The 25675-nt window shown below is 43.9% G+C and overlaps 1 protein-coding gene and 1 long non-coding RNA gene across 40 annotated transcripts in view; one reads left to right on the top strand and one right to left on the bottom strand.

Moving 5' to 3' along the window:
- LOC137232603 (uncharacterized) overlaps positions 1-25675 on the bottom strand; it is a 324779-nt gene that overhangs the window by 25620 nt on the left and 273484 nt on the right. The gene's annotated exons all lie outside the window — the stretch shown is intronic.
- Positions 1-25675, top strand: part of FHIT (fragile histidine triad diadenosine triphosphatase) — a 1451597-nt gene that overhangs the window by 1420229 nt on the left and 5693 nt on the right. For all 39 annotated transcript variants that reach the window (XM_067755027.1, XM_067755025.1, XM_067755001.1 and 36 more), the window contains one exon: positions 7222-7328. In XM_067755027.1, the coding sequence (XP_067611128.1) occupies positions 7222-7323 (102 nt within the window). In that variant the 3' untranslated portion in view covers positions 7324-7328. The remainder of the gene's footprint in view (positions 1-7221; positions 7329-25675) is intronic.

Below are 25675 nucleotides of genomic sequence, written 5' to 3'. Positions count from 1 at the left end.
AAGTCGTGTTTTTTGGGGTTTTTTTTGCCTCAAGTGAAAGCAAGAGGTGATTCATTAGGACACCAAGAAAGCCCAAAGTGGTGATAATCTGCTCAATAACCAGTACTTAGAGAAGGGACATTCGGTGTTTGGGGACAAAATATGTGCTCAAAGGATGCTGGCTGTATGTGTATGAGAGAGACAGAGAGAGTGAGACAGCATCAAGATCATGAAATATAACTCAGTGCCAATCTAAATGGTCCAGAAAGGGTTCTTAGGGACTTCGGGAAGTGTTCTGCACGTATTGAGCAGAAACGCAGTGATTTTTCACACTGGTTCAGAGCAGCCTTGAGCAGGGGACCAGGATCAATGTGTGCTTTACCTGCTTGCCTGGAAGGAAGCATCAGAGGCAGAGGTCCACGTACAGGGAGGGGCTGAGCCTTCTCACTAACCGCACACACTGCACTGACCCACCACCACCCTGACTGTGGGCACCTGAGCCCCGCTCCACCCCATCCTCGTGAGCCTCCCAGCTCCCACCACTTCTTCTCTGGCTGCTGCACTAGCTTGTCTCCCTCTAATTCCCCAGCCAGGCTATTCTTTTTTTTACGTCTTTATTGGAGTATAATTGCTTTACTCCAATGGCATGTTAGTTTCTGCTTTATAACAAAGTGAATCAGTTATACATATGTTCCCATATCTCCTCCCTCTTGCATCTCCTTCCCTCCCACCCTCCCTATCCCACCCCTCTAGGTGGTCACAGAGCACCGAGCTGATCTCCCTGTGCTATGAGGCTGCTTCCCACTAGCTATCTATTTTACGTTTGGTAGTGTATATATGTCCGTGCCACTCTCTTGCTTTGTCACAGCTCACCCTTCCCCCTCCCCATATCCTCAAGTCCATTCTCTAGTAGGTCTGTGTCTTTATTCCCGTCTTACCCCTAGGTTCTTCATGACCTTTTTTTTTTTCCTTAGGTTCCATATATATGTGTTAGCATACGGTATTTGTCTTCCTCTTTCTGACTTACTTTGTATGACAGACTCTAGGTCCATCCACCTCACTACAAATAACTCAATTTCGTTTCTTTTTATGGCTGAGTAATATTCCATTGTATATATGTGCCACATCTTCTTTATCCATTCATCCGATGATGGACACTTAGGTTGTTTCCATCTCCTCCAGCCGGGCTATTCTTTATGAAAAGTTATTCAGTCCTTTTACTTCCTTGCTTCTAACCCTTTAATATCTTCCCACTGCACCACAGATAAAATCCAAACCTCCTAGCCATCCCCACCAGCTGTAAGGGACCCGCTATCTCCCGCACTTACTCTTGCAGCCAGTTACTCAAATGCCAAGCTTCCTTTTCCCTCCAGGTTGCTGTCCGCTTGCTGTCCTCCTAGCCCTTTGCTCCGTGGGCCTCTAATCATCGCTCATGTCGCAGCTGAAAGGGCACCTCTTCATGAGGCCTTGCTCCAGACACCCCTCCCCCAAAGTTCCACCATCCCTGCACATCACTCTGCTCTGATTCTCTTCAGAGCTCTTATCATATGAAATTATTTTGACTTCTAAGCATCTGTCATAAAAAAAAAAAAAAATTCTGGAGCCTTCTACTGTTCAACTCAATGAAAAAAACCACGCCCACATGGCTGTCGCATGTTCTGAAAGGCCCAAGCTTCACGTTTGCAGTCACTTCCCCCATCTCCACTCCAATTCCCACCTCTGGACCATCTCCCGAGGTGAATGCCATGTTTCCCAAATTTTTACTTAACATATTTTCTAAATTGACTCTTATTTTTAACTTAGATTTACTTTAAAAGGAAACTTGAGATGGCATCATAAATGGGAGATAAGCCTCAAATAAATAAGATCTAAATAAAATAGTCTTATATTCTAGCTACAGTCTGGATGGTACCTCTCATTCTGTTAGAGGTCACACTGGTACCATGTTCAGGACAAGCTCCTACCGACGGAGACTTTCTTTTTGATTACTCAGACGACTGAAAGGTGATTTGGGAGGGGAATATCTTTCTCAATAGGGTTCAAAACTTTCTGCAGTTTTGAACTGTAGAACTGGAGGCCATCTTTTGGGCCACTGGGGTGTGGGTCCCTTCTTTAAGCAATGGAATGTTAAAGCTTCTCAAAATGGCAACTGAGTTTCAGCTCTCTCAACAACTCTGATAGGTGGGCAGGCATGGCTAGGATGCCAGGGCAGCATTCGTCATGAAAGAAAGAGTAGTGCCAGAGGAGGGTGAAGCTGATGATGGGCACAGGTTACAGGAGAGCTGGCAGATAGATAACCTCATGTGTTTGCTGAAGCTGTTCCCATTGCCGAGAACAACGCTGTCCTTAAAATCCCATCACCATCTTTGAAGCCAGTGCAAATCCTGATTTTTTCAGGTCAACCGCAGACCCTATGCCAGTAAGAATTATTGTCTCCCCCAGATATCCTGAGAGCACTATGATAGAACTTCTAGTCCAGTATTTATATCATACTGACTTGGACTAAATGATGTGTGTATGAATCTGTCTGCCCTGTTGGGTGGTGAGACCCCAGAAGGCAAAGGTTTTTGTCTTATTCATCTTTATAGCTTTCATAAGAGCTAGAACAGTGCCTGGAGTATATCATGTGCTCAACAAAGGCTTGTTGGCTAAATTCAAAGCAGTAACAGAGGGTCAGATCTAAAAAAATTAAGGATATACTTCCCATTGAAATTATTTTCCTTGTAATACTTTATATAAACACCTGTCTGAGCAGAACCATCAACCTGTAAGAAATGGTTTAAACTCTCCGTTCTTCATATTGTTTTACAAAACTAAACAATGAAAGATATTGATGGATTTTAGACCGCCACCCAAGTTTATATTCAGCCATGTCTTCTTTGAGAAGTGGCTTTAAATTGTTTTTCTGCTCTTGGAAGATAATTTGGCATTTTACTACAGGTTAATTCTAAATTCTGAAAAAAACGTTTAAATTATTGTGAATCATTCCTCCTACTCTATTCCATTACAGAGCTATAAAAATGTCAATAGTCAAGGCAGTTTGAGCATTACATCAGGGAATTAATCATTGCCCCACATGCCTCGTGAGAACACACTCAATGCACAGGAAGTAGCACAGTGTCAAAATCGACACGTATCAGTACTTCAATCAGCAATCCTGTTAACACTACCTTCCCCCAAAATCATTTCAGGCAGATAAAGCAGGAAGACTGCAGATACAGGTTTTTTTTTTTAATCTCTTTTCAAAGCTGTATAGAAATAGAATTCACTTCGAGGAGCCATCACAGACTTCCCTCTGTGGAATGTGAATAAAGACTTTGGTTCGACTTTCTGCAAACTTTGTAACTTTGGCATGAGCCTTCCTCAAAGAACCATGCTTCTGAAAAGAGTTTCAACTCTTGCTGTTGCATAAGGAGAAGGGAAGGAATAGACGTTACATCAGCCTTGGTGCTGAGCATATTCATGATTTAACTTCTGTGGCCTCACAGCAGGGAGGAAAGAGATGGAGAACTATACAGCAGTGAATCCCAGACACCCTAGTGGAAAGAACTACTGTTATTTTATGTACTACTAAGAAAGAAAAACACTGCCAATTAAATTATGACACACCGTTGATTGTAGGACATGCTTTGATTTCAGAGATGTTACAATGGGAAAACCTGTGCATCTCAGAACAGACGAGCTGTGGATTTTATTTATTTATTTATTTTCGGTACGCGGGCCTCTCACTGTTGTGGCCTCTCCCGTTAGCGGAGCACAGGCTCCGGACGCTCAGGCTCAGCGGCCATGGCTCACGGGCCCAGCCGCTCCGCGGCATGTGGGATCCTCCCAGACCGGGGCACGAACCCACGTCCCCTGCATCGGCAGGCGGACTCCCAACCACTGCGCCACCAGGGAAGCCCCGAGCTGTGGATTTTAAACAGTGCTAATGAGTTCCTCTGCATTTCATGCAAAAATAATAATAAGCCCCAGAATGCATAAAATGCTAGCCTTGAATCTGACCTTCCTTCGGACAGTCTCCTCCATCTTCTCCAGGATTCACAGCTAAGTGGTTTTGGAAACAACCGAAATAAAACCAAGCACTTCCTATGGTCCCTTCCTGAGGGGTCTCCAAGACTGAGTTGCCAGATAAGATACAGGATGTCCAGTTACATTTGAATTTCAGATAAACGACGAATATTTTTTAGTATACGTATGTCCCCGATACTGCATGAGATATAGTAAAACAAATTAACTGAGTGCCCTGTATTTTTATTTACTAAATCTGGCAGCTGTGCTCCCAGGGTAATTCTGACTGCATTTGACCTTCACCACATGCTTTTTACTTTAAGGACCTTAACCTTTACCTGTCAGGAGCCTCCAGTAATACTTCAGTCACTTCTTACAACAACTCTGAGAGGTAGGAATTATTGCTGGTATCTTAGGGCTGAAGGAGCTAAATTTCCTCCTCAGACTTGAATGTCTCATTAGATTAGTTTGGTTTGGTTTGAATCCTGATCACGGCTGTTAATCCTTTCACACAGTAGTTAGGGTCCAAAAGATAAAGGTCACTGGGAAACCGTGAAGATGGTAAAGGTACTTTTACCCCTGGAAACAACCTCTGTGGGTTGGTCATTGGTCACTGTCAGGGGACAGGATATCCAGCATATAATAATAATAACAATAGTCATGATAATAATAGTCATGGTAGCAGCAGCAGCAAACCCTCAGCACCTCTTACTACGTGTCACGCACATCACTAATCACACCTCTTACTACTCCCTTTTTACAGTTCCAGAGCAGGGTTTGCAAAGGAAAGCCTCCATACTGTCGACTGAGTCGTAGGCAACGGGTTTAAAGGCAAAGGTATTATTTCTGTTACGTGTATGGCCTCTGTCTATACACACAATCTTCTCTCAAATGCACTGCTTCTCAAGTGCCTGAGAAGTTTGAAAAGAATCCCCACACCCAGGCTGCCCCCAGACCAATTAAATCAGAATCCCTGGGGCGGAGCCAGGCGTCTGTAGTTTTTAAAGTTCTCTATGTGATTGCAGTGGGCAGCCGCGGTTGAGCACGGCCGTTCTAAGGAAAGCTACACGCTTCCATCTGGGGCTTTTAGGAGGGAAACCCCTAAGTTTTAAAAACCATATACAACAGAGCTTTGCAAATACAATTAGTTTTTGTTTTACTTATTTCCTGTTTTCCATAGACAACTTATAAGCATTGGCACAACGTTGCCATCTGTAAGGCATATGACAATAGCAGACGGGAGCTTAATAACCGAAGAGGCATTAACGTTTGCAGGCCCTAAATTATTTGCGTTCATCTGGTACGATCTGTGTGATGAGACCACTTAATGCTGGATTTCAACACCAGAAGTGGGAAGGCCATATTGCCTGGGCTTTGCATCGTTCCTTGTCATCCTATTGAATTGTTACAAGATGGATTTATAACAGACCTAAAGCTAGTATCAAAATGAAAATCAGTTCCTGAGTAGAAAAATCACAATCCCGTTTGCCTCGCCTGTAGCCATTGCGTCATATCTGCTTCTGCAAGGAGGGCAATGACTTTTTAATGTGGTTTTCTTCCACTAAGGAGAATTAAATCTATGTGGCAAAACGTAAAACCAGTGTGCTGGCAGCCAGATTCTGAGCGGAAGATCCATGACATGTTTGTGTCCTGGTTATATGCTAATGAAACTCATTTAGGCTCAAACTTACGCCAAGTAGAAATAGTGCTCAGCTGGAGGGCCAGGCTATCTTTGTTCCCTCACTGTTTTGCCTTCTGTATCAAAGTTTGCTCTGAAATAATGGGGACATTTCTCCATCGGCTGCAAGCTGCCAGGGTGGGGCCGGGGGGTGTCTCTGGGTTAGAGTGAGAATGAGTTGGGCCTGAAATAGCAAACTCCACTATTTTAGTCGTGAGGCTTTTTTTCCTGAGTCAGCAGGCTCCTTTGTCAAAGGATCTGGCTTTTGGGTGACGGTACCCGGTGAGCTGCAGCAGGATCTGCGGAGCTGTTCACTCTTTGGTGGCACTGCACTTCCTCCAGGATAGACTTAAAAGGCAAAATTTGCCGGGGACACCCCTGGCACTACTGCTCCTTGCTGGGTAATCTCCAATAGGTGAATGAACTTCCTCGGCACTCAATTTCTTCCTTGGTGAGGAGTGAAGCAGTGCCTGCCTTGTGTGTGGACTATAGTAAGGATTAAACGAAATGATGCACAAGGAAATAATACGTGGAGAAGAAACCTCCCTTTACATCGTGAACACTAGTTATCATTGGTGCTATTAGTTTGCCTCAATCTCCCTAAACGACTTAACACGAAATAGTACATTGTGCCTCCTGTAAGAATTTATACCCTCAGCATTTTACAGTGTGCAGAGCCACGCACAGGAATAACAAATTCAGTTACTAAAACTAAATTGCAATAGGAGACTAAGGTGAAAAACTGACCTCTTCTAAAGAAGAGAGTTCTGACAACACCCTCTCTCTCTCTCTGATAGAATTGAAATTTGATTCACTCAATATGTAAATCGGAGACATATACAAATGTTTTTAAAATAAATATGGGTGTCTGAAGAGGATTTTTAAAGGGTTCCTTTGTCTAAGACCAACTGTTATTTTTTGCTGCTTCCTCATTTAATTTTTTATTTAGTTTTTCTTTGTTTTTTACCATTTGCCTGCTTGAAGCCTCTTTTAATGCATGTACTCTTTTATTTCTTACTCAGTACTCGTGGCCCTTCTATTCATTACTCTCATAAATTAGCCCGGGCTGTTTTGGCTCGCTGAGCAAAACTGCTCAGAGCTCATATAACAGAGGCTAAGGCAAAGAGAAGAGGACGTAAGCCCCAGGCCAGCTTGGGGAACGATTGTGGGTAGGTGGCAAACGTAATGCCTTCAGCGTCTGGGAAGTAAAACGAATGGATGATGCTGGGCAAGCGCGATGTTTGAGAGTGGTGAGGGTTTTGGTCAATGCAGAATGTCCCCCGTCGGTGACGCCCACTCCCGACCTCAGCAGATAATTACAAGGCGGTGAAGGGACCACATGTAGCAGCCTAATCTAGTTATTGTATTACAAAAGCTGGAGATGTGGATCTGTACACAAAACCTCCCCATTTTCAAATTCTGGCAACTAATACGATGAAAAGGAAGACACGCGTGCCCCCGGCCTCTGATTTGCGAATGCTGTTTGGCCGCTCCCCCAAGACTTGTTCGCGGAGATCCCAAGGGCCTATTAATGAGCCTAGTTTTCTTCTCCGAAGCTCCAGAAACATGACAAAGAGAAGGAGGACTCCCCAGCCTTGTGGAGATCGGAGGAGGAGATGGCAGCCGAAGCCGCGGCGCTGCGGGGCTACTTTCAGTGACGCAGGTAAAGACTGTAGGTTTACTTTATCATCGCTCAGAACCCCACCGCCCGCAAGAACCTCACTCAAGAAATAATGAGGATTGGGCTTCCCTGGTGGCGCAGTGGTTGAGAGTCCGCCTGACGATGCAGGAGACGCGGGTTCGTGCCCCGGTCCGGGAGGATCCCACATGCCGCGGAGCGGCTGGGCCCGTGAGCCATGGCCGCTGAGCCTGCGCGTCCGGAGCCTGTGCCCCTCAACGGGAGAGGCCACAACAGTGAGAGGCCCGCGTACCGAAAAGAAATAATGAGGATGCAGAAAAGCAGCCGCACCCACTTTCTACAGTGGTGGTTGCACAAACATTAAAGCCCGAGTGGAGAGGACCCTGATGCTTGAGGCACTTGGTCCAACCTCTGGGTCTCTCTTCCCGACTCCCCATCACCTTCTACATACCGCTCCGTTCTGTTCCCTTCCTTCCAGCCCACCCCAGGCCCTTGTCCCCTCTGTCCTCTCCATTCCTGCCCCTCTGCAAGCCAGTCTCCACAGAGCAGCTGGAGGTAGTTTGTAAGGAAGGCAAACCCGATCCTTTAAAACATCAAAACCCTTCCAGGGAGTCCCACTGCCCTCAGGCTCAACTCTCAGACTCCCGTCAGGCTGCGGGGAGCCCTGAAACAGCTCCGCCACACCCAGGCAGGCTCTCCCTGCGCTTGGGCCGCTATTCGGTAAACTGGCCCCTTGGCTTTGGCTGCCGGGAAGCTCAGGCCAGGCAAAGAGAATTCTCTCTTCCCGTTAATGATGTTTTACTATCAGGAGATCACAGATTTAAGACTCTGATGGAAAGCTACAGCCAACCTCCTTTCCACATTTTTACACAATGTCAAGGGACTCGTGCATCTTCTGAAATGCCTTAATAAATAGTGTGCCCGTGAAATCTTGGGGCCTACCTTGAGTAAAAAAAAGTATTCGTTTTCTGAAATTCAAATTTATCTGGGTCCTGTATTTTATCTGGCACCCCTGTTAATAAACCTCCTTAGGAATTATGGACCCCAGATAAAGAGCCTCCTCTCTAAATTGCTTTTCTTTTCTAAAATCGTCTGCTTCATCTGGTCTTGTGTGAATGTGTTTATGTTATAAGCAGCTGAAGTAGATCAGATACAAATGAAAAATGCAATTAGTGAACAAATACTGGTAGCAGCTGAATTATGTCAAATTGTATCAACCACTTGGTAGTTATGACTTTTAGCTAGAAAACACATTGGTTGTAGTATTATGTTTTCATTTGGAAATGTAAGTCTATTTTGGTGAGTTTAAAATACATGTGCATTTCTTGGTCTTTCTCTCCCCACCTCCTCTTTAGAGACCCCGTGTCAGCTACCTCCCCCTCCATTACTGTTCACGTATGCTGTGTGCTCAGGCCCTTGCATTCTAGAAAGCTTATTTCATTCTCCCATGTCACTGGCTTGTCAGCTCTGCACCCAGTTGCCTGAAGGGATATAGCGTGGTGGTAGCAGAAGCTGTCTTTGATATTTTATTTTTAACCTTTTCCACCGCTGTTCACCTTCTCATCTCTCCCCTTCTCTCCTCCACCTCCCCTTAGGTTCTAGCTAGTTTACCTAAGAACATAGGCCTATGGGCATGAATGCAAACCCTGTTCTATTCCTCTTCTGAAAGCCGGTGTGTCATTTTGGGATGTCCTGTTCAAATGGGGTCACCATTCTTCAGACTCAACTTTCTAGGCTGAATTTTTTTCTTTTTGGGTTTCTTATGTAATGGGCAGTTTCAGGGAGAGGCAGGAGAGGCAGGAAAGCTCCAGGCTGTTCCTGAGGCCTGCTGAATTGTAGGGTTCTATCTTACAGGTGTTTTCTAGACTGTTTAGAGAATGTAAACTTCTTACCCAAGTTTCCTGTACACTCTGCTTTGTCAGTTTTTGCTTCTGTCTTGCCTTGAGGCCTAACTCCCCTGTCTGCCAGGTGAATCCACTTGCCTCCTAAGTCTTGCCAGAAAGATATCCACCTTAACTTGTCACACAGACTGTTGCCAGAGAGCCTGTGCATTTCTCAATGAACTAACATTAACCGCTCTCTTTAAGGGTCTTTTGCTACAGACGAAACAAATCACCTTCAGTTCTCCCAGCAGGCAGACGTGGCGAATGAGAACAGGAGGGATAAGGCGGCCAGTGAGCACACAGCTAGTAACGTGGCGGTGAGGGACTTAAACATGGGCCCTAAGATTTCACCAAGAGCATCCTCACCACCTGTAGTGTGAAACAGGGACTGTATATGGTTCTCTTTAGAGACAAAGGGGAAAGGAAACATTCATCTAGGAAACCTGATCATGGAGTTGGTCCACCTGGATCTTTGATACCCACTCTCCTCCCTTTTCAAAGTGCACCTATCCACCGAATGTTTACACAATGTTAAGGGGTTCGTGGAACTTTCTGAAGTTGGTTAACAAATAGGGCTGTCATGCACGATATGGATGTACCTAGACTTAGGTACTTAGGTACTGAATAAAACGGTATTCAGTATTTATCTGAAATTCAGATAAACTTGGCCTCTCCAAGCTCTCCTGAGTATACCCTCAGCAGCAAGTCCAGTCAGTGTCGGGCAGAGCCAGTTCAAAGGCTCTGATGTCGTTCACTGTGCACAGCTGCACGCTTCACAGCACACACACAGGCAGATACAACGGGGCTCAGCCCCGGGGTCGATGACTATCGCCCACATTACCGAGAATTTACGAGACCTGGGTTCTGTTATTTTCCCATCTTGCAGGTGATGACAAAACTGAGACTCACTCAGTGATTTAAGTGTTACTCTACGGTAAACGGCGAGTAAATGGTCGAGCTCAGACCTGAACCTAGTTCCACCCCGAAAGCCCTTCCCTTCGTCTCTCACCACCCACCTCTTGCTTGGAAGAGCCCGTGTGTCCAGCCAGCACCGCCACCCTATCCCAGCCCCCCTGTACCTTCCAAATCGTCTCTTCAGCCTCTTCACCCGCTCTACTGGCCTCGCCGGCCCTTCGGCGAGGACGTGCCTCCCCTGCTGGGCTTCCTCGCCATCCTGTTCATCACCCTCCAGCACCTGCCTCCCCAGCAGCAGCCAGCCAGGCTGCAGGGGGCTGAGCTCGCACCCGCTGACTACCAGACCTGCCGACTCCTGCCCTCTTTTCTCCACCAGTCGACTGCGTGCCTACGTCACATGACCTTGAGCGTGGGCAGTGTGTTGCACGAATTTCATTTATTCCCATTTTGTCATGATTTTTCTCATCTGTGTGAGATTCACCTTTAAAATTTCAGGTTATCTTAAACTTTATATCTTAGCCTCAATGAGAAACAAGTATTACTTATTATTAGAAGTTAAGCATAAAAAATAAACCATGAAAGAAAAACAGTGCGGATGAATTCCAGCTCTGCATAGTTGCTTGCCTGTTGCTATCAGCACTGAGGTTGCCGGTCATCCTTAGAGAGGTTGGCACCAAACCAAGGCTCTCCATTTGCCCTATTCAAAAGGATTAAAAGAGAATTACCTACAGAGGGATTCAGTGTAGATCAGCTAAAATGATCTTAAACAGGCCAACGATACCCATCTTTGGAAAACAGCAGTAGAGGTCAGAATCCAAAACCTGACCAAGCTGACTCCAGACCTGCTCCAGCCCCTAAGCTAGTTCTCCCCGTGTCTCTCCCCCAGCACAGGGAAAAGCACGCGGGAGGCCAGAGCGAGCTTCCCTGGGGATGCGAGGCCGCTGACTGGTACCTAGATGAAGGACTCCAGGCAGGAAGCCCTGCACCACACCCCACAGGCACGCTCCGGCTCTGGGCCGATTGGATCTGTTTGCCATTCGTCTACCTTAACAACCAGCGTACTGCCGAGAAGAATGTCCAGCCTCATGCCCAGAGATGCCCTATCTAGGAAACGGGACTGTAATAGGCAAAGAGCGGCTCTCTGCTGAATGCTTGGTAGGGAAGTACCTAGCAACCCCTCAGTAAGTAATCGACCTTGTTCTGTAGCTTCTTTATGCATAAACCCAGATTAATCCTCAGCATGGACAAGACTGCCAGAGGACCACAGAGATAAACATTCCCAAACTAGAAACCGTTTCCTCTGCCTCTTGAAGCCATCCTTTGTTTGGTTCCAGGAATTCAGCATTTGCCTTCTGCTTAGGTGAATTTATGCATTGCCTCCCCCTGTTGGGCTGAGTTCCTGGGTAGGGGTATTGCCTCCCCGCACTGGGCTGAGTTCCTGGGTAGGGGTTTTGTGATGGCTCTTTTAGTGTATGTTATAAATCATATTAGATGACGGTGGATCTGCGTTTCTTATCTAACCTTGCATCCTTCCTGGAACATAGTATTTTTCTCTAGGTACTCAGTACTTGGGTTTGCTGCCGCGGCACACCCTTGTTTATTATCACCTCCTGTTCCCACTCCCACCCCATGTTGTAATTGGGTGGGGTGTGTTGTAAAATATGCAAGCATCACCCCTAACTCTGATAGAAAGTCAGAGCAGAGCAGGTCTCCACACCCTGCTGTGTCAGCAGAGTTCGTTTGTAATTCATCAAACTCTCCTCTGTGCTTGCCATTACTTTATAGATAATTGGTTGCCTCTCATTTACTTATAACACAGCCGTGCACTTTCAAAGCAACTGAGTCAGCCCAAAACAGCATTATTAGTAGCTACAGATGTACTTGTCGAGGCAAAATTTTGACACTAGAATTTTTGAAAAAATCACCATAATTTCAGCCACAGGACCACACATATCATAATCATGGATAGTCAAAGTGGACGAGAAAGGACAGGTTTACTTATTTAGCACACATTCTGGTCACTGAATTGTACCTTTTGAAATCTACCCCAACAGCTTAGAAAAAAATCTCAGCCTTCTCCAAGAGGGTCTCCTCTCACCTCAGCAGCCTCCAATGAGAAAGACCCAAGGAGCAGATCATAGTATTCATGTTTCCTCAGGGAAGAGGAAGAGTTAACTTCAGCTCCTTGGCCAATTCAGTCCTAAGCCCACTAGGTAATCCCCATGTCGGGGTCTCTTCAATACCAAGGAAAGTGTTGGCCAGCACTCCTTCAGCCCGTCCCCAGATTGATACAAGAAAAGATTTTCTTTAGCACGGAAGTGTAAGAGACGATCCCTTGCCCTTGTTTAAGGATACTGATACTTTAGTATGTTCTTAAGCGCTTTAGATAAAGGATGCATCATCTTAAACAAAGATATTTTCGTTTGCTTTTTCTTCCTCTCCTGCCCATGTTTCTACTGGATTATGCTGCCTCTTCCCTCCTTCTGTGTAGACTACGTTTACAGAACCAGATTTCAATAGCAAGGAATTAAAAACTCAGTTATTTGGATTAGCTAAATATAAATCAAGCCTCTATGGCCTAAATTGGGAATGGTAAACCACAGAATCATAGAGACTTGAGAAATAATCAAATCTAATGTCCCATTAAATGAGTTATTTTATCATAGCCCGAAAGAAGAACCATTTAGTTATACTTTAAAAACCTCCCTTTATAAACATTCTTTTAGATAAGTCCACCCCCATGGCTCCAAAATGGGTTTTTAGTTCTGTTTCATTATTTTTAAAATGCTTTACCAAGATCCAGCTTTCTCTAAAATGTCCCTAATAGTTCAGGCAAAAGATTTCCCAGGCCAGTAATGGTTAAAAGAAATCTACCGAACTGTTCTGCTGAGATTTCATTCGACTGGTGGGAGAAGTGACTAGTGTCCTGTAGGCAATTTTAACTCTTCTGAACCTTGGAAATACATGATCCATCAGCACGGAGTCTCCTTTTCGGAAAAGTGTAGTCCAAATCCCAAAAGTAAATTTTAAAAGTTTCAAGCTTGGGACTTCCCTGGTGGTCCAGTGGTTAAGAATCCGTCTTGCAATGCAGGGGACACCCGTTCGATCCCTGGTCAGGGAGCTAAGATCCCACATGCCTCAGGGCAACTAAGCCCGCGAGCCGCAGCTACAGAGCCCACACACTCTGGAGCCCGTGCGCCACAACTAGAGAGAAGCCCGTGCACCGCAATGAAAGATCCCGCATGCCGCAACTAAGACCCGACGCAGCCAAAAAATATTAATTTTTTAAAAAGTTTCAAGCTTTCCTTGCATCTTGCAAAATGATGATAAAGCCTATCATCACCATCATCTTCATCCTCGTCTCCAGAAATGGATACTTTATCACATATCAACCCGCATACTCTCATATGGCAGAAACCTTCTAGAAATGTCTACCCACTGCCAAGACTCTTCTTTTTCTACTTGCTTCTCTCCACTCTTCCACTCTTCTCATTTTGTCTTTGTCTCTGCCAGAAAGGAAGGTGGGGGGAAAAGACCCTCCTAGAGGTTGTGGGCAGTTAATATGAAGAAAGGCTCTGAAAATTCACCTGAATAATCTTTGACTCATCATTTACTACTAGCTATGCAGTAGCTATGCAGTTCACTCCAGCCTATGCCTAACCTGTCCCTCAGCCACCTCTTATATCGTAAGTGCTCCATTATTTTGACACTCCAGGGGCATCAATCAGGTTATCATGTGGGCATGCAACCAGTCAATTCAGGATACACTATCAAAAGCAGCTCTAAATTGTGCTCCTTCTGGATTTAATACTTCTCTGAGGATCCAGAGGACACTTTAGTATCTTCTACTACCTCCAGTTTATAACGAATGGTGGGCCATGGAGACTGCGAGGGCCCATCAGCTATGCCAACGTGGAGATGCGTTATGTTCCCTCTGATTTCTATTTTAAAGATAATAAACGATGGAGAGGTTTGAGTTATGAGAAATTAGTTCAAACAGTAATTAAAGAACAAAACCTGTAGGGCAGGCTGTTTCGAGACCACCAAAAAAGAAGTGTGGCTTCTGCTTCTAACAGACCAAATAATCTGAATCAACCTACCCACTGTGTTCAACTAGAAAAATTACACAAGAGTATAAGAAAACATCTGTTAAAGGTAAAAAGGTATCACGAGAGTACAGGGTCAAGATCCAAGAAAGGACAGAAATGCAGAGAGAGGAGCCCAGGATGAAGGGTTGCCTGTCCCCTGAAGGCATCGATGAGTCTTAGAGAGGCAGATGGAGCTAAAGCAATAAAAGCTGGGGTGCCAATGGCAGGGCCCTCTCTAAATCTCCCATACCTGGATGGGAATGTGAAGATCTGGGAAAGTGATGCCTTTGGAGAAAGAGTGAGCCAGATGTAAACCAGCCCTGGTATCAACTGCAGCCCAATTTCAAAACGTCTGGGCAGTTGAGAAAGTCTCAGTCCCAGAAATTGAAGTAAGGTGATTCTAAATTGCTAGTCCCATGGGGTTCCTGGAAGAAGCAAAGAAAAAAATAACCTCTGGAAGAAAATAAATCCATTCAAGATCTTAAATTATTTCTGTAAATAATTTTTTTTCAAATAGAATGCCCAATACGAGTGTGTATACATACACACGCAGACACACACTCTGCACAGTAATATGAGGAGACAAGTCAATATAAACAAGGTTAGAATCCCCAGACACAGCCATTAAAATAACTGTGTTTACTTTCTTTTGGGATAGAAAGGACCAGGTTGAAAAAAAAATTCAGCAGAAAGCCGGAATCTATTAAAAGTACAGAGATGATGTGAAAAAGAACCAAACAGAAATTCTATAACTGAAAAATACAGTAGCCCAATGAATGAAGTTAGCAGCATATTTTTTACAGGCAGAAAAAGCATTAGTGAACTTAAAGATGAGCCATATGAAAATATTCAGAATGAACCATGAAGAGATGAAAGGAGAGTGGGAAAAAGTATGAGAGGTCAGAAGATACAGAACATTCTGAGAAAGTCTAATAGATACTTACATACAGTTCCAAAATAGGGTTCTAGTGGAAGACATACTTAAAGAGACAATGGCTGCGAATGTTTCAAAACTGGCAAAAGTCATCAATCCAACTATTCGAGACCACACCAAACCCAGAGTGGGGGGTATAGAATACGCACCTAGGCACATCATGTAAAACTGCAGAAAATCAGATCCAAAGAGTAATTTGTTAGATTTAATAGTAAAAAGAAAAAAAAAAAAAAACTGACTTTCAATGGAGTAATAATTAGACCAAAGACAACAACAGAAAAATCAAAGGACCATGGAATGACATCTCTAAAGAGCTGAAAAAAACAGCTGCCAGCCTAGATTCCATACCCAGTTCATATATCCTTATAGAATGAAGATGAAACAAACATATTTCCTGATGGAAGCTGAGAGGATTCACCACCAGCAGACTCATACAAAAGGGATTCTAAAGAAGGAGAAATCAAGTAGAAATTGGAAACAATTTTGAACTGAATGAAGAAGGCTAAAACTTGTGGATGCAACCAAAGGTGTGTTCAGAGGGTGATTTACTTTTAATTATGACTCATATGCATTTATTAGAAAAAAATTAAAGCTAAAAGGTAATATGCTAAACATCTTTGTGGATATTGCAGTCATTAAAAAGGAGAAGAGCATATAATGAATAATCTTAGACCAATAAGTTTGAAAATTGGGATTAAATTTATTTTTCTAGAAAAAATGCAGTTTACCCAAACTGACACTAAGTGAAAAATATGAATAATTTGATAACTATTAAAGAACTCAAACCTGAATTAAAACCCTTCTCACAAAGAAAATGTCAGGCCCAGATAGCTTTACTGGTGAATTCTACCATACAGTTAAGAAAGAAACAAGAATCTGAATAAGATTCTCAATAAGAATCTTATGACTGGGGCTTCCCTGGTGGCGCAGTGGTTGAGAGCCCGCCTGCCGATGCAGGGGACACGGGTTCGTGCCCCGGTCCGGGAAGATCCCACATGCCGCGAAGCGGCTGGGCCTATGAGCCATGGCCGCTGAGTCTGCGCGTCCAGAGCCTGTGCTCCACAATGGGAGAGGCCACAACAGTGAGAGGCCCACGTACAGCAAAAAAAAAAAAAAAAAAAAAACTGGTGGAACAAATTCTGCCAGAGAAAAGGAAAAAGAAAAACCTCTCCCACTTCTCAATTTGTTGTATGAGTTGCCTTACACATGCACCTGACAGGAACATAACAGAAAGGAAAAAGACAGACTAATTGCACATGGAAACACAGATGCCACCGTCTTTAAAGGATACCCTATAGGTAGACAGACAGATTAATTGCAATGTGTGTGCACGATCTATGAAAAGAATAACACATTAGACTAATCTTATGCCTTTCACCAGAATAATAAAGGATAAGTGATAGGATCATCTCAGTAGATGCCAAAAAAAAGTTGATCAAATTCAACATCCAACTTCATAAACGTAAAAGTTCTAGAAAAACTAGAGCTAGGAAGGAATCTGTACTTAAGGATGAAATGTTGAACACTATTCATCTGAGACTGCTATGAGATAAGAATACGCACTATTAGCCCTGCTATTTCACAGTGTACCCAAGGTCCCAGGTAGTACAGTAAGGCAAGAACAATAAATAAAAGGATAGGAGGATTAGAAAGGAAGGAATAAAACTGTCATTATTGGTATACAATATGATGCATGCAGAAAACTCAAAAGAATCTACTGAGAGACAATTAAAATTAATCAGAAAGCTTAGCAAGGCCTCTGAATATAAGATCAACATATGCAAGTTTTGAATTTCTCGGCCATTGTCTTAGCTCAGGCTATCATAACAAAATACAATAGACTGGGTAGCTTAAATAACAGATAATTATTTCTTACATCTGGAGGCTAGAAGTCTAAGATAAGGGCGCCAACATGGTTGGGTTCTGGCGAGAGCCCTCTTCCCGGCCTGTAGCTGTCTACCTTCTCACTGTGTCCTCCTGTGGAGAAGAGAGAGTGAGCTTTAATCTCACTCTTCTTATAAGGACACTAGTCCCATTGTGGGGCCTCTACCCTCATGATCTCATCTAAACCTGTCTACCTCCTAAAGGCCATATCTCCAATTACTATCACATTGGGAGTTAGAGCTTCAATGTGTGAATTTGGGGGGCACACAAACCATCCATAAAACCACACAGGGTATGAAAAAATGTAAAGTTAGTTTCTATTAATATCAGAAATCAAATGCCTAGGAATAATTAAAGATATGCGAGCTTCTAGACAGAAAACTAAAATGTTATTAAGAGGCATTAAAGAAGAATTAAATAAATGGAGACATGAGTGACTCAGTTTTATAAAGACTCAAGTCTTCTCAGATTTACCTATAAATTTAATGCTACTCAGATTTACCTATAAATTTAGTGCTGTCTCACATTTACCTATAAATTTAATGCCGTAATTTTTGGTGGTGGTGGTGGGTTTTTTTTTTTTGTAAAATTGGAAAAATTAGTTCTAAAACACTGATGGAAATATAGCCAGAGACGATTAAAAGAACAAGACAGGAGTATAGGAGGGCTTACTCTAAAGGATATTGACTTATTACAAGGCTACAAAAGTTAAGAGAGCATGCTGTTGGTACAAGGATAAATAGAGTGATGGAACAAACTAGAAAGCCCAGAAACAGATCCAGGCACATATGAACACTTGATATAAGATAAAAATGACATCACAGAACTATGGGGAAAGGAAAATCTTTTCAACGAATGGTTCTGGAAAAATTGGATATCCATGTAGAAAACTAATGAAACTATACCCTACCTCATACCATATGCAAAAGTCAGTTCCAGGTGGATTATAATTCAAAATCTGAAGTGCAAATTTAGAAGGGAATATAGGAGAATATTGTCATGGTCTTGCTATCGGGCAAGACTTTTTAAATAGGGCAGAAAGCATTATTATTAAAAAAGATTGATAAACTGGACTACATTCAAATTAGTTTTATCAAAGACACCATTAAGGGAGAGTAAGAGAGAAAAATGCAAGACACGGAGTGGGAGAAGCTATTTGCCACATATACAACCAATGAAGGGCCAGTATCCAGAAGGTAATATTTTTAAAGAAAAAGAAAAAAATGTATAAGCCAATTAGAGAAAGTCAACAGCCTAGTAGAAAATACAAAAAAGGATTTGAACACACACTTCATAAAAAATAGGTCTCAAAATGGCCAGTAATCCTTAGTCACCAGGGAAACGTATACGTTAAACACAATGAAATACCACTATAATACCCACCACAATAGTCAAAATTGTAAAAGACTGAAAATATCAAGTGTCTAAAGAATGCAGAACAACAGAAACACGAATACATACTGTGAGACTGCACTCGCATAAAGTTCAAAAACAGACAAAACTAAATTATAGCGTTTAGAGATACATTCATTTACAGGGTAAAACTATAAAGGAAAGCAAGGAAGCAATCATCATAGAATCAGCCCAGTGGTGACCTTTGTGGAGGAGGCAAGGAGGAGCTTTCGACTGGGGAAGGGAGTGTGGAGTGAGAGGGTGGAAGGGCTGGCAATGTTCTGTTCCTTGTCATGGGTGGGTGGCAAGAAACATTGGCTTTTTTTTTTTTTTTTTTTTGCGGCACGCGGGCCTCTCACCGTTGTGGCCTCTCCCGTTGCGGAGCACAGGCTCCGGACGCGCAGGCTCAGCGGCCATGGCTCACGGGCCCAGCCGCCCCGCGGCATGTGGGATCTTCCCGGACCGGGGCACGAACCCGTGTCCCCTGCATCGGCAGGCGGACTCTCAACCACTGTGCCACCAGGGAAGCCCGACACGTTGGCTTTGTATTAATTCTGTGAGCTCTATACATGCACACACACACACACTTTTCTGTATATGTTATATTTCGCCGTAACAAGGACTAAAAATAAATCAGATAAATGAAAAATTTTAAGTTAAGGACAAAAGAAAAGGAAGGAAGAGATTGACTTTAATGTATGGTTTAATTGCTGGCTGGATATTCAATTATTCCAGGATAAGTTTAAACGGAAAAGAATAATTGCCGCATATATTCTTCACAGACACTCCACTACTGAAACGGAGCAGGACCCTATGGTCCTTTCCCCATGTGTCCTCAGCCTGCCTTCTGTCTGTGAAAAAAACTTCAGCCGAAGAATAAGTTTAATCAGACAAGTGAGAAAATGCAGAAACAAAGGAAAACAGTCAAACAGGACAAAACAGTAATAGTTCAGTTAGTAAACAAAGCCAAGAACCTTTAGTTCCTCCTCAAGGGCTATAGATAATATTCACAGCCATGTCCTGTGAGCTGTCTTGTAGATACTGAAACCCCCAGGAGGTGGGAGAAGTCAACTACATGATGACTAGACTGTACCATGTTAGAAGTTGCCATAATTCTGAGAATTGGCCTCAAGGAAGTGGGAACAAACCGACGCTGGAACTGAAGATTAACTGTACCTAAAACAGTCAAGATGACACTGGTCAGACCACCCCGTGACCAGTTTCAAGATGACTGTTGGAGCTGACTGTGCTGTTTCTGCATGCAGCCCCTTCCCCCTCAGCCTGTAAAAGCTCTTGCCCACTGGTAATGGCGGGTGGGGCGGGGGGAGTTGGCCTTTGGACAGGGGTCCGCCTCCATCCCCCCCTCCCCCCCACTCCCATTTGCCGGCATCCAAATTAAAGCAAACTTTCCTTTCCACCAACCTTGCCCCTTTATTGGCTTTTGAGTGGCGAGCAGCCAGACCCCCACTGTCAGTTACACTGTTACATCAGAAAGTCGATTCTCCTCGTCTTGGCCATCCTCCCCGACTTTAAGGGACCATGCTGGCCTAGAAGATCATTATTTCAGGAACTGAGAAGGGGAAACCACCACAGAGGATGCTTCATTATTAATGATTCTTAATGATACCACTTATGGAGATCTCATTATGGGCAAGTTATACCAAGCACTTCGCAGCCTTTGTTTCAGTTAACCCCCACAACAACCCTCTAGTATTGTCCCAATGTTCACATGTGGAAACTAGGCCTACGGTCGCTATAGGACTTTCCCAAGGACTCTCAGGTTATACGTGGAGTCTGGGCAACCCAGGCAGTCTGACTCTGCAGCCCACACTTAACTTTACACTAAAACTGGTGGGTCTCTGTATAGAAATGTCCTCCTCTGCTTAAATCCTAGCTAACTAAAGACAAGAGTTGCACAATGAAGCTGAGGTGCAAGATAGAGCTTACTCTTGCTTCTTCACTAACTTCAGGAAAAGTACCAGTATTTGGTGATTTCTGTGCTGGGGGCTTTGCACAGGTCACTTTATCCAATCATCACAACCACTCTGCCAAAGAGACACTGCTGTCCTGGTTCCCTATGCAGCATTGGCTATGGGCTGAATATTTACCTGAAAACTAAAACTGCATTTGATGAAGAGGAGTGAATCACAGCTAATCCACCGTGGACCATAAGGCATAAGATATTGCATTCCTGGAATCAGTGAGGACTCCCAAGGGCTCCATTCAAAACCTTTCAGTTAGGGTTTCCTTTAGCGATAGGGGGTTTTCACCAAAAGTCTGTAATTAGCCCTTGGATTTCAAAACATTTAGAAAACAGTTGAGAGAGTCAAACAGAAAATAGGATGCGTGTAGCAGACATGGGACTTTGGAACTGCCAACCTCTTCCAAAACCACAGTTGTAAGCATGTGACTCCAGCTTGGCCAGTTAGAGAGCTTCTCTACCGTTTGGTGTATGGACATAGAGAGAGAAGTCCTAGAAGGGGTGATATAGACTAGACTTGAGGCTACTGGCATGCATCCTGCTTATATTTGGAGAAGTCTGATGCAGGACAATCCCCCAGAGGAAAGGGAGACAAAAGATAAAGGGAGGAGAAGAACTGTCTACAGCCACCCCATCCTTCATAGTTAAAAGGTCGAAAAGGCACTTTTCTCTGGAGGCTCATTTGAAATGGAGTTTCCTTAGTTGGCATCAAGAGTCGTGGCTACAACATGGGCCCAGACTGCTTGCCTCCTAGAGGACCTCTTTAACCTTGAGGTTCTAGAACTCAACCACCAACTCTTTGTTGAGGTCCCACTTGGAGCCCAACACTGTCTGAGGCACAGTAGGTGAAGCGCATCCCTGCCCCAGAGATGCTGATGAATCGAAGCGACACGACTGATTTAAGAACAAGCAAGCGTGTAACAGCATTCTGCGCAAGTCGGCAGTACAGTGTCAATCCTACCTGTGGCCAAATCGATTTCTCTACCTTATCCCATCATAAAGTAGTTGACTTTGTGTCAGTTGTGTCTACCACCCCATGCCCACAGACAATTACATGCCCTCCAAGAGCCAGCCCCACGGTCTAGGGTTAGCCAATCAATTTTAATGCACATTTAAGAGATTTTCGAAGTGTGCGAGTCCTCGCGTAAGATGATAGATCACGTAATAATTAAAGCATTAGAAGAGCCCAACTGAGGATTCTCTTTCCACCAGCAGATATCTTTAGGTCAAGAAGGGCTATAAAAACCGGCACATCATTTTCATTCCTTTAAGACAGGCAAAAAATGGCCTTGAATGTAATTAGATGTTCTTAGCAATTTTCCTCTAAAGCTCCATGTCGTGTTCCAGTGAGGCTCCAAAAAAGGTAAGAACTGTGGGCATTCTGAGCTGCAAGCTGATGGGGTGGTATTGTTTTGAAGAAGTGAAAGCCCATGATATTGCATGAGTCATTTTTTAATTAGAAATAAGCCAGAGTCATAGATAGCTATGGGAAAGGGAAGCTTTGTAACAGGGCTCCCCTGAGAACTCTGCCCCCTCTCTTATCTCTCGGGCGACTCCTGCAGATTCCAGAGTTATCCATTTGGAAAATGCTCAAGGCAGTAAATCAGCATTTATCTGTGACGCCCCTATCAAGGGTTTGCTTTATACTCTCCTTTCAATGATCTGTTGTCTATCTGAGCAGGTTTTTTTTTTTTTTTTTTTCCTCTTTTTAAGTTTGACGATCTTGTTTGTGGTTAATTTTTATTTCTTTAATCCTTCAAAAGAATGACACTCAATGGAAATGAAAAGTAGTGCAAAAGTTTAAAAGAAAATTATTTCCAATAAAACCTAAGAACTCCCCTCATTCTGGGTAAGGTTTCATGATGCTGCAGTTAAAAATATAGCTTCTTTATATAGAATATCTTATGTCAACTGTTGACCTGACTCTTAAAATACCCATCTATACCCTCAAACTCACCCGAGGTCATACAAAAGAATGAACATATTAAAATAGGAAATATGTTAAGCTTATGATCCTTTTAAATGGGACATCAGATCATGTCCCTCCCCTATGCTTTGTAAAGCCAACCAGGACCTAATCACAGGAGGCCTTGTAGGCCACAGAGAAGGACTCCGGGTAGGATCCAGTCTCATCTCCCCTGACTCTGCCCCACACTCTTGCCTCCAGCTTTCCTGCTCCCTGGCAGTTACTAGATTATATCAGACAAGCTCCTGCCTCTGGGCCCTGGCATTTTTTGTCCCTCCTGCCTGGAATTCTCTCCTTTCCTCCCTCCATTCTGTATTTGACTGAAATGTCATCTTCTCAGCAGGGCCTTCCCCAAGTTCCCAACCTAAAATAGAACCCCGTTTCCTCCTATCCCTTAACCTTGCCTTACTTTTCTGCATAGGGCTCACGATCACCTGTCATCATATTATAGACTTATTTGTTTGTCTGTACCTTCCACTAGCAAGTAAGTGTCCGAGGACAGGGCCATTGTCTTTGGAACTTAGAACAGTGCCTGGCATCTCAGGGGTGCTCAAAAACACCGAGTGAATGAATGAGTGACAATATTTCTTTAGAATCTAGACCTTTCTCTGGGCCAGGTACTATACTAAATGCTTCACTTGTGTCATCTTTAGGCCTCATGACAACTCTATGATGTAGATGCTACTATTTTCCTGATATGTAGATGATGGAACTGAGGCACAGGTGGGCAAAGTAAATTGACCAAGGTTGCACAGCTAACAGGTCACAGGCCTAACTTGAGCCCAGAGCCCATGCTCTTAAATATTAAGTCAACCCCTTAGATATGCCCAGGGGTCCCCCACCCCCAGAGCAGCTTCACTGTGTGCTCTCCCCAGAGCCTGCACCCCAGGATACTGTCTTAGAGCAGTGCCGTCCAATAGCAACAGAATGTGAGCTACACATGTCCTGTTACATTTTCCAGAAGGCACGTTAAGGACAGATTAAATTAATGTTAATAATATGTTATATTTACCCAATATATCCAAATTTAATCATATCTTTATAGTATGAAAAATTCCTCATATAAAAATTATACAAATATAAAAAAATAATGTGATATTTTAAATTCTTTGTTTAGAGTAAGTCTTTGAAGGCCGGTAGATATTTTATACTTTCCGCCCATCTCCATTCAGACTAGCCACGTTTTTCAGTGCTCATTCACCATGTGTGGGTGGTAGCTACTATGCTGGACATTGCACCTGTGAAAAGGGGTTGAGCTCTGGAGTTAAGGAGATCTGGTTCCAATCCTGCACTTACTGTGTGACTTTTTCCCAGCTGTTAAACTGGGGTTCTGATATCTACGCCATGGGACTGAAGTGAAGATTAAATGAGTTTTCCATAAGTAAGGCTGCACACACCTAGCACAGGAGCTGGCCAATCGATGCTCTGGACGGATGGCTTTCCCTCCCACCCAGAAAAGAGAAGCTTCTGAGCACAGCCTTCAGGGCCTCTCTCCTCACTCCAGTTGAGCCCTTTGAGCCAGTGCCTCTGCTTCCACTGTCTGCCAGGGGTGGGGAGGTCTCCAGTGGGAGGGACAGAGTGGGGCGGGGGGGGGCCCTGGCTTGAGGCCTTCTCCCCTGGACCATCCACCTGAGCTCTGGAGAACAGGTGAGCCTCCTAGCCCCCTTGCAGGGCACTCTTATAGGGCTCTGCATTTCCCCAGGGGTCTCTTCCTGGACAAAATAACCCTTAAATCCCCAAGGTGAGCAATCAGCTATCTCTCCTATATCAACAGAAGAGAAAGTTTCCATCTCCCTATGGAGAAAAATCCGAGACTCTGAGCATCTTTGGGCTGGAAGGGAGTTTAAAGAGCCATTACTTCAACCTGTGGTTTTACAAAGGAAGAAACTGTGGTCTAGAGAGCAGATACGACTTGCTCAGGCACACACAGTGATGGTACAGGCTTAAAACTAGACCCTTTGCATTGACAGTCTATCTGGACACATGTAGAGATGGAGCCATAGAGATTTCCCTATATGGGCAGCTGACACCTCTCTACGGGATACGTTCACCTTTGTCTTTTCACAATCTGCATTTCATTCTCAGCACTAGAAACTCGGGAGAAGCAGGGTAGTGTGAAATAGGCACTATTCCCAGTAGCCTTCAACTGTGTTTTCTTGCCAGTTTTCTACCCTTGATCTTTTGGTGCCACGTAGAACTTAAACGTAATTCACGTTAGCCTATTTGTGAGTAACTGAAGTAAACCATAACTTATTTGACCATCAGTTTCATAGCATTAAAATACAACATTAAAGATGTCATCTCTGTTTTTGATGAGAGGCTCTGCTTCAGGTAACAGACTTTTATCCATTAGCCTAAGGATTTTTCTGGATTGTAATCTCAGCTTACATACAAGGCAAACGGAACACAGTTCTATCAACTTCAGTGCCTTTTAAATGGTGGAAAGGAAAAGACATAATGACCCCATTAGGCTGTTAAACGTGCTGAACCCCGACAAATTCTCACCGTCACGATCCTTGAGGATTTGTCTATAATCTCTCAGCAAATATACCTTTTATTCAACTACAGAGTTGTAGATACTCCAGACACAAGTGCCATTAATTAAATAACACACTCAGCAAACTCTCAGAACCATTAATTATCAAAGGTAGCCTGTTCCACGCTTGGCTCGAAAATTCTATTATAACAGGAGAGCACAACTAGAGCGAAGGAATAGGCTGGAGGAAGGTCACCCTCAAAAGCACGATAAGAAGAAGCTGCCAGACAAAGTAAATGACAAAGCACGCAGGCCTCTTAGCTCTTCCTTTGCCCCTTGGAGGATTTGAAGGAAGGGAAAGAGTTTCACATTGTAGGGACTTTCTTTCTCAAAATTAGTTTCGTTTGTGGAAGACGGAAGGAAATATGAAGTAATCCTTTTTCATTTCCACTGAGTCTTGGGGAAAAGTAATATCAGCTAAAGATTTAGAGACAAATAAAGGCTGTTCTTCATCAACTCCGTCAGAACGAGGAAGCCTTTTAGGGAGGGTCTTTGCGAGGCACAGATACAGGGACGTGAATGTCCATGGACCAAACAGGGAAGACAGAAGCCTTACTGCCTTCCAGTGGGACACGAGAACATGCCCACGAGCAGCACGAGCTGCCTAGGGGTGGGTTTGCTCTGCTTCGTCTCCCTCCCAACACCTAGCCTCAAAGCTCGTGTAGCTTCATTTCCCAGGACACGAGGGGATGCCGGGCTGCGTAAGTCACTCACAGCCACAAGCGCTGGCATCATGGGGTGTTAGTTTCTGCTGTATAATAAAGTGAATCAGCTATACATATACATATGTTC

Source organism: Pseudorca crassidens, chromosome 10 (genome assembly GCF_039906515.1).
Source record: "Pseudorca crassidens isolate mPseCra1 chromosome 10, mPseCra1.hap1, whole genome shotgun sequence".
Lineage (NCBI taxonomy): Eukaryota > Metazoa > Chordata > Mammalia > Artiodactyla > Delphinidae > Pseudorca > Pseudorca crassidens.
The sequence above is the reverse complement of the archived record's forward strand: the minus strand, read 5'-3'. Positions and strand labels throughout refer to the sequence as shown.